Raw genomic sequence first — 16,016 nt, forward strand, 5'->3', positions numbered from 1 at the left:
TCGATTTTCTACGACACAATAATTAATAGCAATAGGCCGCAACCGTGATATTTCTCTATGGTCTGTACGCCGTACAATATTGTCAACCTTCCTGATGGTATCCGGGTATTAAAAATCTAAAAATTGGTGTTAGAACGTCCAGAAACGTTTCAAACCGTGATGATATTATTTTTTTTTTTTTAAACAATATTATCAAACATATTTCATGGCTCACGATCATGATAAATAAGAATATTTTATAGAACAATTAATGTGTCAAAGTCAATAGTCATTGACCTATTATACATTTATAATTTATTTATTATAGGCCAATCGTCGGAGTAATGAAAAATTACCTCAGTGATTGATGCCGGAAACCCACTTTTATTATTTATTATAATTTATGTCGTACATAGTGCTTACTGTATAATACTGCACACTTGCACAACCATGATACATATAATATTATGGTTGGATGAGTAGTGAGTGGAAGTGAGTTGGGATAAAATAATTGCATCGTTTTAATTAATTATGCTTAAAGTTGTATTATTATTAAAAATAATCCTGCTATTAATTACTATCTAGTATCAAAAGTTAGATTTTAAAATCGAGAATATTGTGGGTGTTGGAATTTTGATATATTTGTCAGTTTTGTTAACTCTTAGACTTACTTTTTTACTTGGTAGATACTGAATGAGTTAGTGAAGTTAAGTCAACGTTAAGAAAGCAATAACGCAGTAAAGCTATGAGTTAAATGTTAGGTAATGGTTAATGTGACGAGGACATCCTGATTTTGGCAGGATCTTAGATATGTGCCGTTAATGTTGTGGTCAAATAGAGACTTAAAATACTGAAATGTACACAAAATCCACACAAAAAATTCATCGATTACAGAATTGTTTTTTGTTGATAAAAGATATTAATTTGAATTTATATTATTTAATAATTTTTAAAGATATTTATTTGATTGCATTTATTCAGAATATAGATATTTACCCAAAGGAAAATACAAGTTAAATGTTGATTGAAAAAAAGTCACTGTAATCGATGTGTAAAAACGGAATTCAATAATTTATCATTGTAGACGAAAAGCGAGTCAGAGATGGTCTATCGACTGCCAGCCTATATTCAATATATTATTTCATGATCTGTTAACGTGTTTTTTTGGTTCTTTTGATCTTGCCTAACATGATAAATATAAAAATTATTATTCTTTATCAATTTTTTTAATAACTTAGTTAAAAAAGTAACAACAATTGGAAAGAGTTATTTTTTAGAGAAACTGGATTTGAAATGAGTTCCTTTTTTGAATAAGGAACAATAGATCTGGAACGAGTTTATATGGTAAGTAATGAACGGAGAACGGAACGAGATCCTTTTGAAAAAGTAACTTTCCCAACACTGTTTTTCTGCTGTTCGCAAAAATACGGCAAATAATTAACTGGTCAATGAGTGAGGTTTTAACTTTTAATTATCTATCTACTAGGACACTAGGTATGAATTATGTTATAGTACACGAGTATAAGACGGAACAAAATAAACAGGTACTCTGTTAACATCTTTGCGGTTTAAAATAATCGCATCGATAGTAGGTATATTATAAAAATAATAATAAGCTACTTTTATTTATTATTATTGTAAGGCCTCAACATCAAGGTCGTAAACTCTTAACTTACTACTTAGACATACCTAATATATAGGTATGAACTCACGTCTCACAGTTATAAAGTGTACAATATATTATAAGTTATTACTTATAAGCTTACAAAAGATTTAATATCATGGACAGAATTTTTTTTTTTAATGTATTAATGTATTATGTACTTATATATTCATATATATATATACATATGTAAGTATAAGTCGCAACTAATATGTACAAAATTTAAAAAAATTAAAACTAAATTGATTAACTACGTAATAAATAATAATGATAATTATTATAATTTATAGTTATATAATTAGATATTATATCTCGTTTAACAGACACCAATCATCGAGTAAGTAAGTAATTGTAATTTTTTTTAAAAGGTATACCTATAATAGGTATTATACTCATATTTATTTCACTCTTATTTAGATGTAGACTATAAGTCAATTACAGTTATATTATATGACTGTGGCTACAAAACATGACAAACATCAATTATATCATCAGTACCGTAGCTAGTTGGTGATTCAGGGCTTATAGGCCACTGTAATACGAGTCCACTCCCCAAAATGCAGACTTACTTTACCCGGTAGTAGTCGGGCCTTAGACATCAAATTACTGTAACCCCCACCGAAAAAATAGGTCTCCCGAAAAAAATTGTTCACCATATTAACCATACATTGTATTAACTGTTTCATTTACCAATGTTTACCTACCCTGAATTAGGGTATAATTAAAAAACTAAAATACCAAAATTACAATATGAATAATATATTAATATCCTAATATTATCGAATTATATTATACTCGTACTATTATAGCTGATTGTAATTAATTGTATATTTGTATTACAATATATTTGATATTTACACAATATTTACGTATACAAACGTTAATATATTAATTTAATCTTAGTCTTAGTTTTTGGAACTTGTAGTGTCCTGGTGTTTAATGTTAGTTACTTGTATTCAATTTGTTTGAAAAATAATAACAAAAGTAAATATTGATGCACTTATTCATGATGAACTGGCCACCAAGGATATCTGTTTCGCATCCAATACATATAATCAATGCGATGTAAGGGGTCACATTATTGGGATGTGTATAATCAAGAAATCAATGTTGAATTAAAACCCAGTATTTTGAAAGAATGTCCTAAAATATCAAAAAATCATTCAGATTCAACAAGTTTACCAAAAATGAGGGTTAAATTAATGACACAATTATGTACATTGTACATTATACATATATTTAATAAACAATACAAACATTGAAACATGTGTATTAACTTTAAACTATGACATAAATATGTTTTCAGTAATTTTGTGGCAGATGGAATTAATTGTCATAGGGAAGTGCAACAAATTAAATCGTTAAAATGTAGAATATGTATTAAGATTGGATACGTTTTTTCAGATAAATAAACGAAAAAAGGTTGTTTCTTTGAATCTAAGTAAAAGTAAGTCCAAACTCCAAAGTAAACAATACTAAACGTATTAAGATGACATGACACAACCACACGTGTATAGTCACTATAAACGTATAGACATGTATATTGTAAAGTACTTTAGTAAAAGTATTCAAATACTTTTAGGGTACTCAAATACCTATTTTAAATACTTTTTCGAAGTATTTGTATTTAAAATCAAATACTTCAATAATTATTTTTAGATTATATATTTTATATTTTAATTTTGATCACGTGAAATAAAAATTTATCATAATCTATTTATTAGTTTATTACTGTGGATAATACTCGACCAATAATTAAAAACTTCGACTAAGAAAACAGTTGAGTAGATATTTTAAAGTTCAACCCAATGATACGGTGTAAAATATAAGCAATATAAAGTTAATGTAAAACACAAAAATCTTTTCGATTGATTTATAGGTAAAAAATATATTTTATAGACAAATTTGAAAGTACCTATCTATAAATACATTTTTCATGTATGTATTTATTCAAATACGTATAGGTATTTTAAATATTTTTCAAAATAGTCAAGTCAAAAAAAGTCTACCTACGCCTTCACGGACCTTGCAAACTGGAATCGCTTTCAGTTATAGTATACATGCAGTCTGCAATAAATAAAATAAATAATAAATAAATAAATAAATCATATAAATAAGACAATAAGAATGAGACTTATAAGTTGTGTTGAGTTATGTTAAGTGCCGCATGACACTCCATGCTTATAAGTGTTAGAGAATTGTTATCAGACACAAATATTGAAATTACGGGGTCGTGTCTTCCACCCGACATCTGGAGCCTCGAATTGCCCTCAAGAATTTGATCAAATATATCAGTATATCAACGTACAATACAATTTTATGTGAAATACCTTATCTCACCAAAACATAAAAACTAATTGTTAAAACACAGTTTAAATAATCATAAAGAAAATTCAATATAATATATCATATTATAAACACAAGTGTGATTCGCCAATCATGCTTAGTGCTCACCCCCATTTTTTCTTTTACCAATGAATTTATACAAATTCTGATTTTTTGAATGTTTAAATATACACAATGACGCAACTTATTTGAATTCTTGAATTTTTAGCACTACTTAAGGTGTGTCCTATGGCGATACGAGCCTCTGTTTTTCAAATAAGAACTCCCTTTTTTACTGTAATTTAAGTAGTGCATCAATTTTTTAGAAATTGTGGATGTAGCTACTTCATTCAAAATTCGAATGATAAGTTTTTTAGTTATTATCATGTTTGTACTAAGGATTACAATGTACGATACTGTTAAAGTCTCCATCCGATGGTTGCGACTTGTTACGCTTCCGCCTGTCAGTGTATATTGTATAATATACCTAAATATTCTTATATCTTATGTATTAGTATTACGATAATACGATCAAACTTGAAGTTATACCCCAGTGACTTAAATCGTTTTTAAAACAATAAAGTTATTATGAACGTGCAAAACGGTTTTATGTTTATCGAATCAGTATACCCTAAACGAACAATTTTGAATAAGTAATGTTAATTAATATTCAAGGCGTTAAGCATGAAAGGATTAAGTTAACCGTGAACCGAGATTTTAAAAATGTCAGTTGATGCTGTGCGATTAATAACATGATTGTGCCGTACTCGCCGGGTAGTAATAAACAATGTTTTGTTTTAAATATACGACGACGGATTCGGACGAAATTCGAAAGGTTCGGACTAGCTGGTGACGACTACACGACGACGACGCCGCCGCCGCGCGGCGAGGTCACGATGAGTGGGTGATAAAAGACTTAAATTAAAAGGTATATAGCTAAGCACAAGGACGTCAGAAGCGCCGGACTCGGGGATGAAAAGTTTCAGGGTTCGGCGGTGCGCGACTTCGCGGCGGGGCCATCGGGTGCGGCCGATATACGGTGCCGACGGGACGCCATCGCCAGGGCGAAACCACGGGGAGTATCAGGACAGCTGTGCGTTGCGGTGTTGTCCGCAGATTTTCTCCCAGTTGTCTCATCCCGCCGGCCGAGTCGCAAAGCCTCCGATCGCCGACGATTCCGCAAGCACCGAGATTATAGTGTTCGACACTCTCTCCGACTTAGATAATTTATTAGTATATGATCTAAGCTCTCCGAGCTATAGGTCACCTTTCGTCGCCGGCACAACAGTCAACGTCTTCAGAATTTGCAAGACCGTCAAGCGCATAACATCGCGCACTAGCCGCTCGTCGTCAACCATCGTCGATATCGCGGCCGTCGTGGCCGGGCAAAAATATTATTGGTGACCAGTGGCCACTTACTTGCAAACATCAATTGCACCACCCATTCACCATCGCGTACCCCCCACGTCGCCTCGTCTTGTCTGATGCCTTTTTTTATTATTAAAATTATTGTTTACTGTTTTTTTTTGCATGATTTGTATTGCATTTTTTAATTTTTTCGGCATACAACTAATTCAACATTTTCAATAGAGTTAAGAGCTTTCTTAAACCTATGTTATATAAACATACGATTGTGAGTTGTTTAATTATGCAATAAAAATGTTGTTTCTTATTTTAAGTTATACGAATACGAATACAATTTTATTTATTTTAACAGGATAATGGCTCACGAAGATTATTAATCATTTAACCAACATGTTTTTTTAGTTTTGTACCAAATCTCAATAAAATATACTAAAGGTTTTTGCCAAGTGAAAGTAGGTATACTTTTACAGGTGTGGTTACATTTCTCTGCCCTAAAACACACGGAAAAACACGGACAAACCATTGTAAACCATCAATCGCTCAGCTCAGAATCTAAAACAATAATAATTATTATTGTTTTTATTGTTGTTGTATGAACATCACATTGTGTCTACATTAAAGACTAAAGTATATATACTGCGTCGATTCACAGGGGTCTGGCGATCGAATCCGCACAAGCTGCCAATTATGTCAATGATAACGAAATAATGAAAAAAGACAATTTAAAAAAAAATAAAAAATACTTACTAAGCAAATTATCATTAAATATATTTTAAAAAGTCCGTAAACACTCAAAATATTTCGAAAACTTTACGGCTACTGGCTATAATACTAATTACTATGCTAATTGGATACCAAATTGTTATATTTATATAATATGAGCGGCCTTTTGATGGCCCGAAGTCCGTGGTCTTTTTCTATAGTACCTATCCACGTGAGGAAGACCACTAATAAGGTCTAAAAGATATATTAAAATAATTGGGAATGAGAGCAGTTAAGCTCCGGCTTCTGTATAATATTGTACGTTTGTTTTTCAAATGGCCAAACTATTATTGTTATTAGTAATTATTTTTGTGTTCTTATTTCGTCAATAAGCTTGACAATTCAATACAATTCCTAGCAAGCCGTATAAATTAATTTTACTTCAGCCCGTTGATGCGCCTATTAAAAATAATGTAATACCTATTAAATAAAACCAATCAAATAACATAACAAAAACGTTTTTTCGTGCGTAAATCTACATAGTTGTTGTACAAAGAAAAAATTAATGTAAGACTAAGATTTGCGGTTTTAGTTATTTTGTTGTACCTTAAAAAAGTTAAAGAAAAATAATAATTCATTGGTACCTATATGAAACTTGTAGAGTACCTAAATTATTATGTTTTATACGTAAATTAGGTACATGTAGATTTCTCAAAAATGTAAAAAGAAAAAAATACACACAGTCGTTGATTTTAAAGAGTTAAAGTCGGTGCCTTTGGAAATATCGTTTTTATACAGCTAACCTACATGCCACGAAGGGGATTGCACTTTTCAAATAAAAACAAAAGTTTGTTGGTCTTAAATTTAAAATGGTAATTTTTTTGTGGGGGGGTCGCAACGTTTGTCTTAAAGGCAGGTAAACGCGATGATGATACTGATTATACTATTTTTTTCATTTGTAAAGACCAGGAGCTATAACTGATAAATTCGATGCCGTTCGATTTAAGGTAACCATATTGAAAATTGCTGTACTTTGTAACTGATTAATTGAATGTTCTATTGCATATAAAAGGTAATTTGTTCATTAATGCCAATATAATTGTTACTGTTCATAATAATACACTGTGTCACTGTATAATATAAATATAATTACGTGATTAATTATAATTAGTTAAATGTTAAATGACTTAAATGGTTAATGTATTTAATAATTAAACTAATAAATTATTGTATATTTTTACCGATATGGGAAGCTTAAACTCCCGTAACATAATATATCTATATATACCTGACCCAATAGTTGTTGAATCATTTTATTCGGCTATGTCGTATGCGCTCTACGTCTACCTGCGATTACGAGACGTTTGTCGTAATAACGGAATGAAGAATTTAATATAAAATATTGTCAAAATCGAATGAAATATAAAGCAGGCAGTGGTTCTAAAAATGGTAATTGTGTGAGGGTGAGCGAAATGCTCATAGCGTCATCAATGACGGGTTAATCTGTAAATACTGGGCTTGAAGAAATCTATAAATAGTTATTACTAATTAGATATCAAATGTTTCCGAAGTTCAAACAATTTTCTATTATTATTATTTTAACATTTTGTGATAGTAACTGATTAGCACTGGGATGTGGAATGACAAACAAAACCAAAATTCAACTGACAATTATGATAAAAATGTATACTGAACTTTGAACATTGATAGTTGGTATTACATTTTACAAAATACATTTTTGTGGAATTTATTTAAAAAAAAAAATGTCTACAACTTACGGAGACCGGTAGCCCCCAGAAATTGCGGGTCAAGTGCAAATGCTCCATCTGCACTTGTGTAAATCAGGGCCTGTCTGATGGTTGGTAAGAGTATAATGCACTTTTTGACCATACGTACTTACTTTTAAACATGTTTGTTCGTCATTTTAACCTCTCTTACATAATTCCATTTATGACTTATTACAAGAATAAAATGTCTTGAATCTTAATGTCAGTGCAGAATGACGTGACGTGACAGCAAGGCCGTAGCCAGAAAAATATTTAGGGGGGGGGGTTGGAGTATATATATGTTATATTATGAAAATATAATTTAAATTAAACTAATCTTTATTTAAAAAATAATTCGTGGGGGGGGAGTTGAACTCCTCCCCCCTGTCTACAGCCTAGGTGTACACTGTACAGTATGCAATATACATCAGCTGTTAACAAACTATCTGTGTTCGGCGGAGTCCTAGGGGCTAGGGCTATAATATAATAATATTTGGTTTGTAATGTTTATTTTACTCACAATAAGTAATAACCCATTATTTGTTTTATAACATTTTAGATACGAATTTGTTGAAATTTATGGTTGCTTTTAACGACTCATCGTTTGTGTCATTTACGCTTAAATTATAAAAAAACAAATCGAATATTAAGCAAATCTTTTATGAGTTATGTACCTATACATATGTATTACATGAGCTTATCTCCTTCCTTAAACATTTCCTAATAATACGTCGCTGAGTGGATACGTATTTATTTGGCTTCTACAACTATTTTTGTTATTATTATTATTATTATTTATTACTACTACTCTTACTATAACGATTAATAATAATAACTTATTTTTATTTCAAGGTTGTGCGATTTTTGGCTATTTAATTTTGTTTACACTACAAATAGTAATAGAGATTAGAATTTAGACACATTTTCACAATAAATTATAAAAATATGCTCCTGGATTCAATTTTAGTTGTTTACTCAGTGGCGTATCCAGGAGGGGAGTTAGTGGGCACAATCTCCTCCCCCCGAAAATTTTTGAGTAATAGGTAACAACATTTTCATAAATAAATCATTTTCAGATAAAATTAATATAGAATAAATAAGAAAAATATCCACCCCCACAAAAAAAAAAAAACTCAGGACACCACTGTATGCATAACAAATTTGAACAGTTATTAATGATGAAACATGTTGCAAGTAATTTGATGGATTTATTTGTATAATTGAATATTAAAATTATTACCAAGTAATAATCATATTTTAAAATGTATAAAACTTTAAAATTGGATATCTATGAATGTGTATAAAGGGCAAGAGTTATATATATATCATATATTTTTAAACTAATTTATTATTTAGAACTCAATTATTTTTTAACCAATTGTCAAAAAAAAGCGTAGGACATAGGTTAATATTTAACTAAAATTGTTGTATACAAAATATAAAAAAATACAAGTTTTTTATAAATAAATAATTTAGTATAGGTAGTGTGATACATCAACAAATCAACATCTAATAACAAAAATAATTATAAACTGTAATAAAATACTTATTTGTGTACAAAACTCAAATAATACTATACATACATGTTAGTTTTATTAATTAAAAAATTAATTTTTCCGACAATAAAATAAAATATAAGCTTCAGGAGAACAAATTGTTGAAGAATCAATTTCATACACCCGGACATCATCAAACTTATACCATCTGTAAAAAACACATATATTGTGCACTTGAGCATGTCAAAAATATTTAAGTTTTAATTGAACTATGTGATTACTTGTTTATTGAATTTTTAAGACAACTAGCTGTGTAATGCCCACCATCAAGTGATCCAATATGATTTGATACACCATATAAACAGTACTTCCAATTACGGTGTTCTAAACCATTGATAAAATTTGACATATCCAGATTCATTTTAGGGAATTCAACATTTGAATTCTTTTTGTAACCATTGCTTGAAAATCTAAATAATGAAATTATCAGCAAAATTGTATTCATATTAAAACATAAAAACCAATAAAATACCTTTTCAAATGTATGATTAAATATGGAGGAAGCCTCATTATGTCTAATTTTTTTGTAGCATCCCTGCTGCGTTTACATTTAGGGCAATGCCAGCCACATATTGATTCACCATTTAAGTATAACTGAAGGCAATCCTAAAATATAATATCATATTTTAATTTTTATATATTTTATAACACAAGATTTTTTGTAGTTTTATCCAAATAATTATTTAATTTAAATTTATTATTTATATACATCAATATTAGGACACTTGCAAATTCTTGTAGAATATCTTGAACAAACTATATAAAAATAATTTTAGTCAATTTCATTGTTGAAATGAATATTTTTTTTAGCTATTTGCTAATTTATAATCATATAAGTGGCATTTATATATTTTTTAATTAGGGAGTTTGTCAAAATGTAAGAAAATATTTTTTTTTTTAAAACATTTGTGCTCTATTTTTAGGTATTTGACAATATGACGAGTCGTGTTAGAGTAACTGATTGATATCAAATTATTATGTTTATGATTTTTATAATAACGTTTGTTTTTTAATCACAATTTATGACTATTATCAAAACATAATAATTAATAATAGTAAAAAAATAATAGTTTTTCAAATTTAAATTGATATAAAGGACGTAACTTTACTTTTAACAAATTATTTGGAAAATAAATTTATTTACAATGTAATAACTACTTTAAAGTTTAAATTTTTATCAAAACAGAAATTGAACGGTTCATAAATTGAATAGTGAAACAGATTATTATTTTGAAGTAACTGAAATCAACTAGATAGACAAATTTACAAACTTCACCCAGATAACTCTCACTACATCAATAAAATAAATAAATACTTTGACTAAACTGTATGGATAGTAAATGAAAATACATATAAAAAAAGTAACTTACTGAAAGAGTACATCTGTTACCCTCAGATGGCAATGGTAGACTAAGACTTAAAAATGGTTCAAAAGTAACGGACTTTTCAAAACATGTGTCACAAGATACTGTTGATTTTTGCTGACCATAAAATAGTTGTTGGATAATGGAATTGTTTGCTTTAGTCCAATTTCCCCAATCTTCTTCGCCAGTTTCTTTTGAAGCACCTAAAATAATCCTATTGTCCTCTGGCTAAAAAAAATAGATGATATGAATTATTAAATAATGATAATTTATGAGATAATATTTTACTTGATTTAAATCATCGTGAAGCCAATCCAAGAGAATCGTTAAAAATTCATGAGAGTCTTGTTGATCATAGTGTTTGAACATATCTTTATATTCTCCAATTGTATCCTAATTTTTTTTTAAATAATTATTTTGATATTTATGTATTGTAAATAAATTGTTTTATTTTAATTTATGCAAACTTAATACTTATACTTCAAATAAAACATTTGATGAAATATAAATACATTTTGTAATTTGCATAACTAAATTATGTTGTGAAATTTCATAAATTTACTAACCTTAAACTGTTGACACTGAAAACTCCTGCCAGATTGTGACCACAAGTTTTTAATGACGTTACTAAATTCTTTGGCTACTAAACCTTTTGTTCTACTTTTAAAATTATTGAATTTACTATAAATGTTTATAAAATATTTTACAAGATCTTCAGTGCTACTTAAACATTGCAGTATTGAATTCATATAACATGTGTTTCCTAAATTTTGTAATCCTCGTAACCCATCTCCTCCCTAAAATGTTAAGAAACAAAAAATTTAAAAATTAATATGAAGCAATTACAATTGTTGGAATTTATAACTTAAACAGTATGAACAAGAAGCAGTGTAAACTTGTTTTATTTGAAAGACAACAAACTATGACTGACCTAGCAACACATTAACCTCAAATTGACTTAACTTAGAAGGTACAAAAAAGTTCAATATACCACCCACCAGAAATTATAATCAGATATCAATTTCATTGAGTCTTTGCCGTGCCATCAATTGTATGAATATAACAAAATTAAAATATTAATTTATTTCAAACAATAAATAAATAAACAAATTGACAGCAAAATAAAAAAATACTGTAGCTATGCCAACTTTGTAACCAAAGGGGTATTACTTTAAAATAGAATACTTATTATAAAATATAGAAATACAATACTTTTATATTATATACTTGATAAAAGGATTTTTTTCTGTGATAACCTACATTTCAAATTAAAATATTTTGAAGCAGAACACATTTTATTTTAACTTTAAATCCCTAGTTACAAACCAAAACTTTAATTTATACACTCAACAATTAAAAAAAAAAAAAGAGTATGAAAGTACATTTTATTAAAAAAATAAGCTGCCTCGAAAAATATCAAATTAGGTATTCAATAAAAAATAATTTTTAAGCAATAATTGATAACAACAAAGGATCTCAAACAGATTTTATACTGCACTACAAATGTGAATTAGGATTAACCTTGTACCACTAATGACTATATACAAAACAATTCAAAACGATGAATCAATGAATTGTAAAAAACATTTTTAATGTATTTGATTAATATGTCGGTCCCGAGGATATATTATTATGGTTCCATTGGTTGGCAGAGGAATTACTTCCCAGGGACTGTTTTCTAAATATTTATTTCCCTAGTCTAACCACAGTTTGAAAACAACAGAATTACAATAATGAGTATTCTACACTAAAATAATTACTTGATATTATATTTAAGTTAATTTGACTTCAATAAATTAAAAATATTAAAAAATATCTTACAATGATTTTTGTTCTAGAAACTATTAGCAGATCATCTGATGGTTTGGTAGAACGGTCTATACGTGGAATTGAATTTAAATCTGTGTCCTAAAAATAATTAAATAGTATTATACAATCAACACAACATTGGTACTAAAAATACAATATTAATCATAATACTTGATTTTTGTATTCGTGTACATAAGAATCAACATTTTCCAAAAAGCCATTTTCAAGTGATAATCTTCTATTTTCTAGTTGTTCAATATTATTTGGTAACTATAGAAACAAATGTGGTTAAAATAATTTATTAATTTATTTCCTAAATATACATTTTAAAGATCTCAATACTTCATTATTTTCGTCATCTAATTCATCATTATTTTTATACAATGGTTTAATGAATTCTGGGCTCACAAATTGATTAATTTTAACAGGTGGCTGCAAAGTATAAAATACATGTTTAAATTGGTTATTTATTTATAGATATTTTGTTTTTAATTAAATATCTTGATAGTTAATACCTTTGTAGATCTATCAAAAATGGGTACATGTGGTTTGTTAATCGGTGTATGGGTTAATTCCTGAGAATCAATATCTTCTTCACTGGAATAATTGTCTCTATGATCCAACTTTGATTTAATATCTGTTGTTAAACCATTATACAAAGTTGATTTAAATTTTAGTTTAGCCAAATCATTCTGTACGGTACCCAAAGATGGATATTGAATCGGCTTATCTAATAATAAAAAGAATATTAAATTAAGTCAAAATAAATATTATAAATATTCAATACTTTCAAGTTTCTCATATTCAGGTTCTGGATCTAATTCTATATCTGAAAGAGGTTCAACATCCTTATTTGATTTTATTATACTATTTTGAGTAGTATTCCATGGACATAAGTGATTAAAATCTTCATAACCGCCCTTGAGAAATTTTAATTTTTTACTATTATCACAAGTTGTATCCCATTTAAGTAAGGCATTTTTGAGATTAAGTAATCTTTGATCATCATCTATATCTTCTGTTCCTTGATCTAATATTACAATATAATTGTAACTGTGTCTATTCATCCATATTTCTTTAAACTGATCATCTAATTTGTTTGTTAAAATGTCAGGTGTTAAACTAAAAAATTATAATTGTTTTTCATTAATATAATGTCTTTTATAAAATGGAGTTAATTATGTAATTTTACCCTAGAACTAAGTTCTCTTTTGGTATGTTAATTACATCACAAGAAATAATTTTTTTTTTATTGAAGATATCTGATGGTCTGGTATCAAGCAAACAAATCTTTTTTCTATCTGTATTGTCCAACAGATATAATAAGTTTTCATTAGTTATTGTACTTTCAAACTCAAAATTTAATTTTTCCTCAAAACGTTTTCTGTTTTGATTAGAATGTTTCATCAATTTAGTATTATCTTTTTCTTTTGTTTTATCTTCATATCTGAAATAACACCATTATTAGTTTATAAATAATCAAAAGTTTAATTATATTCCTTTAAATGACCTTAATTTTAATTATACCTAATGACCAACACACTTTTTTTTTCCTGATTAACTGACAGCAGAGGCGGCTCTGTCTTAACAATACTACTTTTAATATACCTTATTAGACTCCATAATTATTTGAAATGTCCAATAGGAAATATTTGAAAAAAATGTTTTGAGGAGAACAAGATATCTTCACATAGATTGAACAAGAATTTAATATTGGGTCTACTCAACAATAAATTTACTTATAAAAAACTTTAATTTTAATTTTATTATTTATAATAGACTGACATAAAGATCAGATAAAGTGTTACAACTTTTTGAATAATACAAAGTAATAAATTAGTGTCAATTACCATTTAATAAGTAGCTTCTAGATAAATGATAAAATTACTTAATATTAAAAAAATTTCTATTGGAAATATAATATAATACTAAAACATAGTTTTAGTATAATGTGTAAGGTGTATGTTCAGTAGATTTTATAATTTAAAATATTTAACCAGAAATAATATTCTAGAATATAAATTAAATACCTATTAGTTTAGGCTCTTAGCTGATCAGTCAGTCAGTCAGAACATGTTTAATGATATAAATAAATATAAAGAAAGAAAAAATTATGAAAAATCTAATGAATAAGTGTAACACTAATATTTTGTTACAACATGTGGCCATAGATAAATTATAAACCATTTATCAAATACCTATTTCTTGATGTGTAATTTATCTTAAAATTAAAATTTTTATATTTATACCTACTTAAGATCAACAACAGAAAAACTTACCTTTTTTCCAAACTCTCTTTAAGATGGGTCAACATTTTTATAGCTTTTTTTAAATTGTCTTTGTACATAAGATTGATATAATCTTTATCATTCGTAAAAGTTTTTTTCATAACTTGTAGAATTTGACAATATTTCATTAAATAAATATACACAACTTCTTCATCGTTTTCATTATTTGCAGTCATGGCTCCTTCAAACAACAATTCAGCTTTTTTATTTAGTCTGTAAAAAATTAATATTCTTGTTACATTTAAATGTTTCTTTCCGATTATTATTAGTTCATACGTACGATATAACATCCAAATCCTTTAGTTTATCTGGTATTTCTGTCATTGTATCTAATTCAGCAATACAAGCCGCAAGGTGAAGGTCTTTTTTATTTCTCATGGTTAGTCTAAACATTATAATAAATGCATCAATATTATTATTTATGACAGCTTAAATTGGTATATATTGGTATGTGAAAAGTAATACGTTTTGAAGGACATTGCTTACCTTTGGTTTTGATGAGGCGTTTTGAAGTCTTTATATAAAATGCTCTTTTAGCAATGATATTCACAGTATTTATTTTCAGTATCTACTGCAGTCAGTGATTTTTGAAATCAATTATTTTTGAGACGTTAATTTGCAAGCACAAACATTGCATACAACCCCGAAGAGTAGGGTGCAATAATTAATAGACACCAAATTTATGACATTATCATTTTCTCAATAGGAAACTACAAAATATAATTAATACTTTAAAGTATTTGGTATTGGTATCTACCACAGGATTAGTGATTACGGATTAATAATATACTGAGTACCCACCAACGGGTGATAAGTGAAGCACTGACCTTCTCACGCTGTGGCAAGAGACCCAGCGCGATCTTGTGTTTAATCTACTTACTAATTCCCTCGCATTATTAATTTGTAACATGTTTATGTTTATATTTATGGTTCTTGGCAAAATCTATTTTGTCAATAATATTGTCTTATTGTCATGATGTTAATTGTTATAGGTGTTATAGTGATATACAGTAGGTACCCAACAGTATAAACCAGATGCCAGAAGTTATCAACCTTTTTTTTACCGATGGCCAGTAATTTAAATTTTTCTTTTAAGACGTAAGTTAATATTTAAATACCAGGTTTAGCCGTACAGGCATCATTAGACATATTTAATCACGTTTATTTACTGTACACAAGTATAATAATCTAAATGCATA

General features: G+C 28.0%; 1 protein-coding gene across 1 annotated transcript; it reads right to left on the reverse strand.

Moving 5' to 3' along the window:
• Positions 1 to 9,371: 9,371 nt before the first annotated feature.
• On the reverse strand, positions 9,372 to 15,598 carry LOC111035735 (ubiquitin carboxyl-terminal hydrolase 8-like). The gene is made up of 15 exons (XM_022317478.1): positions 15,304 to 15,598; positions 15,098 to 15,202; positions 14,809 to 15,030; positions 13,722 to 13,976; positions 13,317 to 13,651; positions 13,045 to 13,259; positions 12,872 to 12,961; positions 12,701 to 12,799; positions 12,542 to 12,628; positions 11,287 to 11,517; positions 11,009 to 11,113; positions 10,727 to 10,948; positions 9,829 to 9,962; positions 9,578 to 9,766; positions 9,372 to 9,504 (listed from the first exon to the last, which is right to left on the reverse strand). Exons 2-15 carry the CDS (start codon positions 15,193 to 15,195, stop codon positions 9,408 to 9,410), a joined length of 2,379 nt encoding a protein of 792 aa, XP_022173170.1. The 5' UTR covers positions 15,196 to 15,202; positions 15,304 to 15,598; the 3' UTR covers positions 9,372 to 9,407.
• Positions 15,599 to 16,016: the final 418 nt, after the last annotated feature.

The sequence above is a fragment of the Myzus persicae genome, unplaced genomic scaffold (genome assembly GCF_001856785.1).
Source record: "Myzus persicae strain clone G006 unplaced genomic scaffold, MPER_G0061.0, whole genome shotgun sequence".
In the NCBI taxonomy this organism is placed as follows: domain Eukaryota; kingdom Metazoa; phylum Arthropoda; class Insecta; order Hemiptera; family Aphididae; genus Myzus; species Myzus persicae.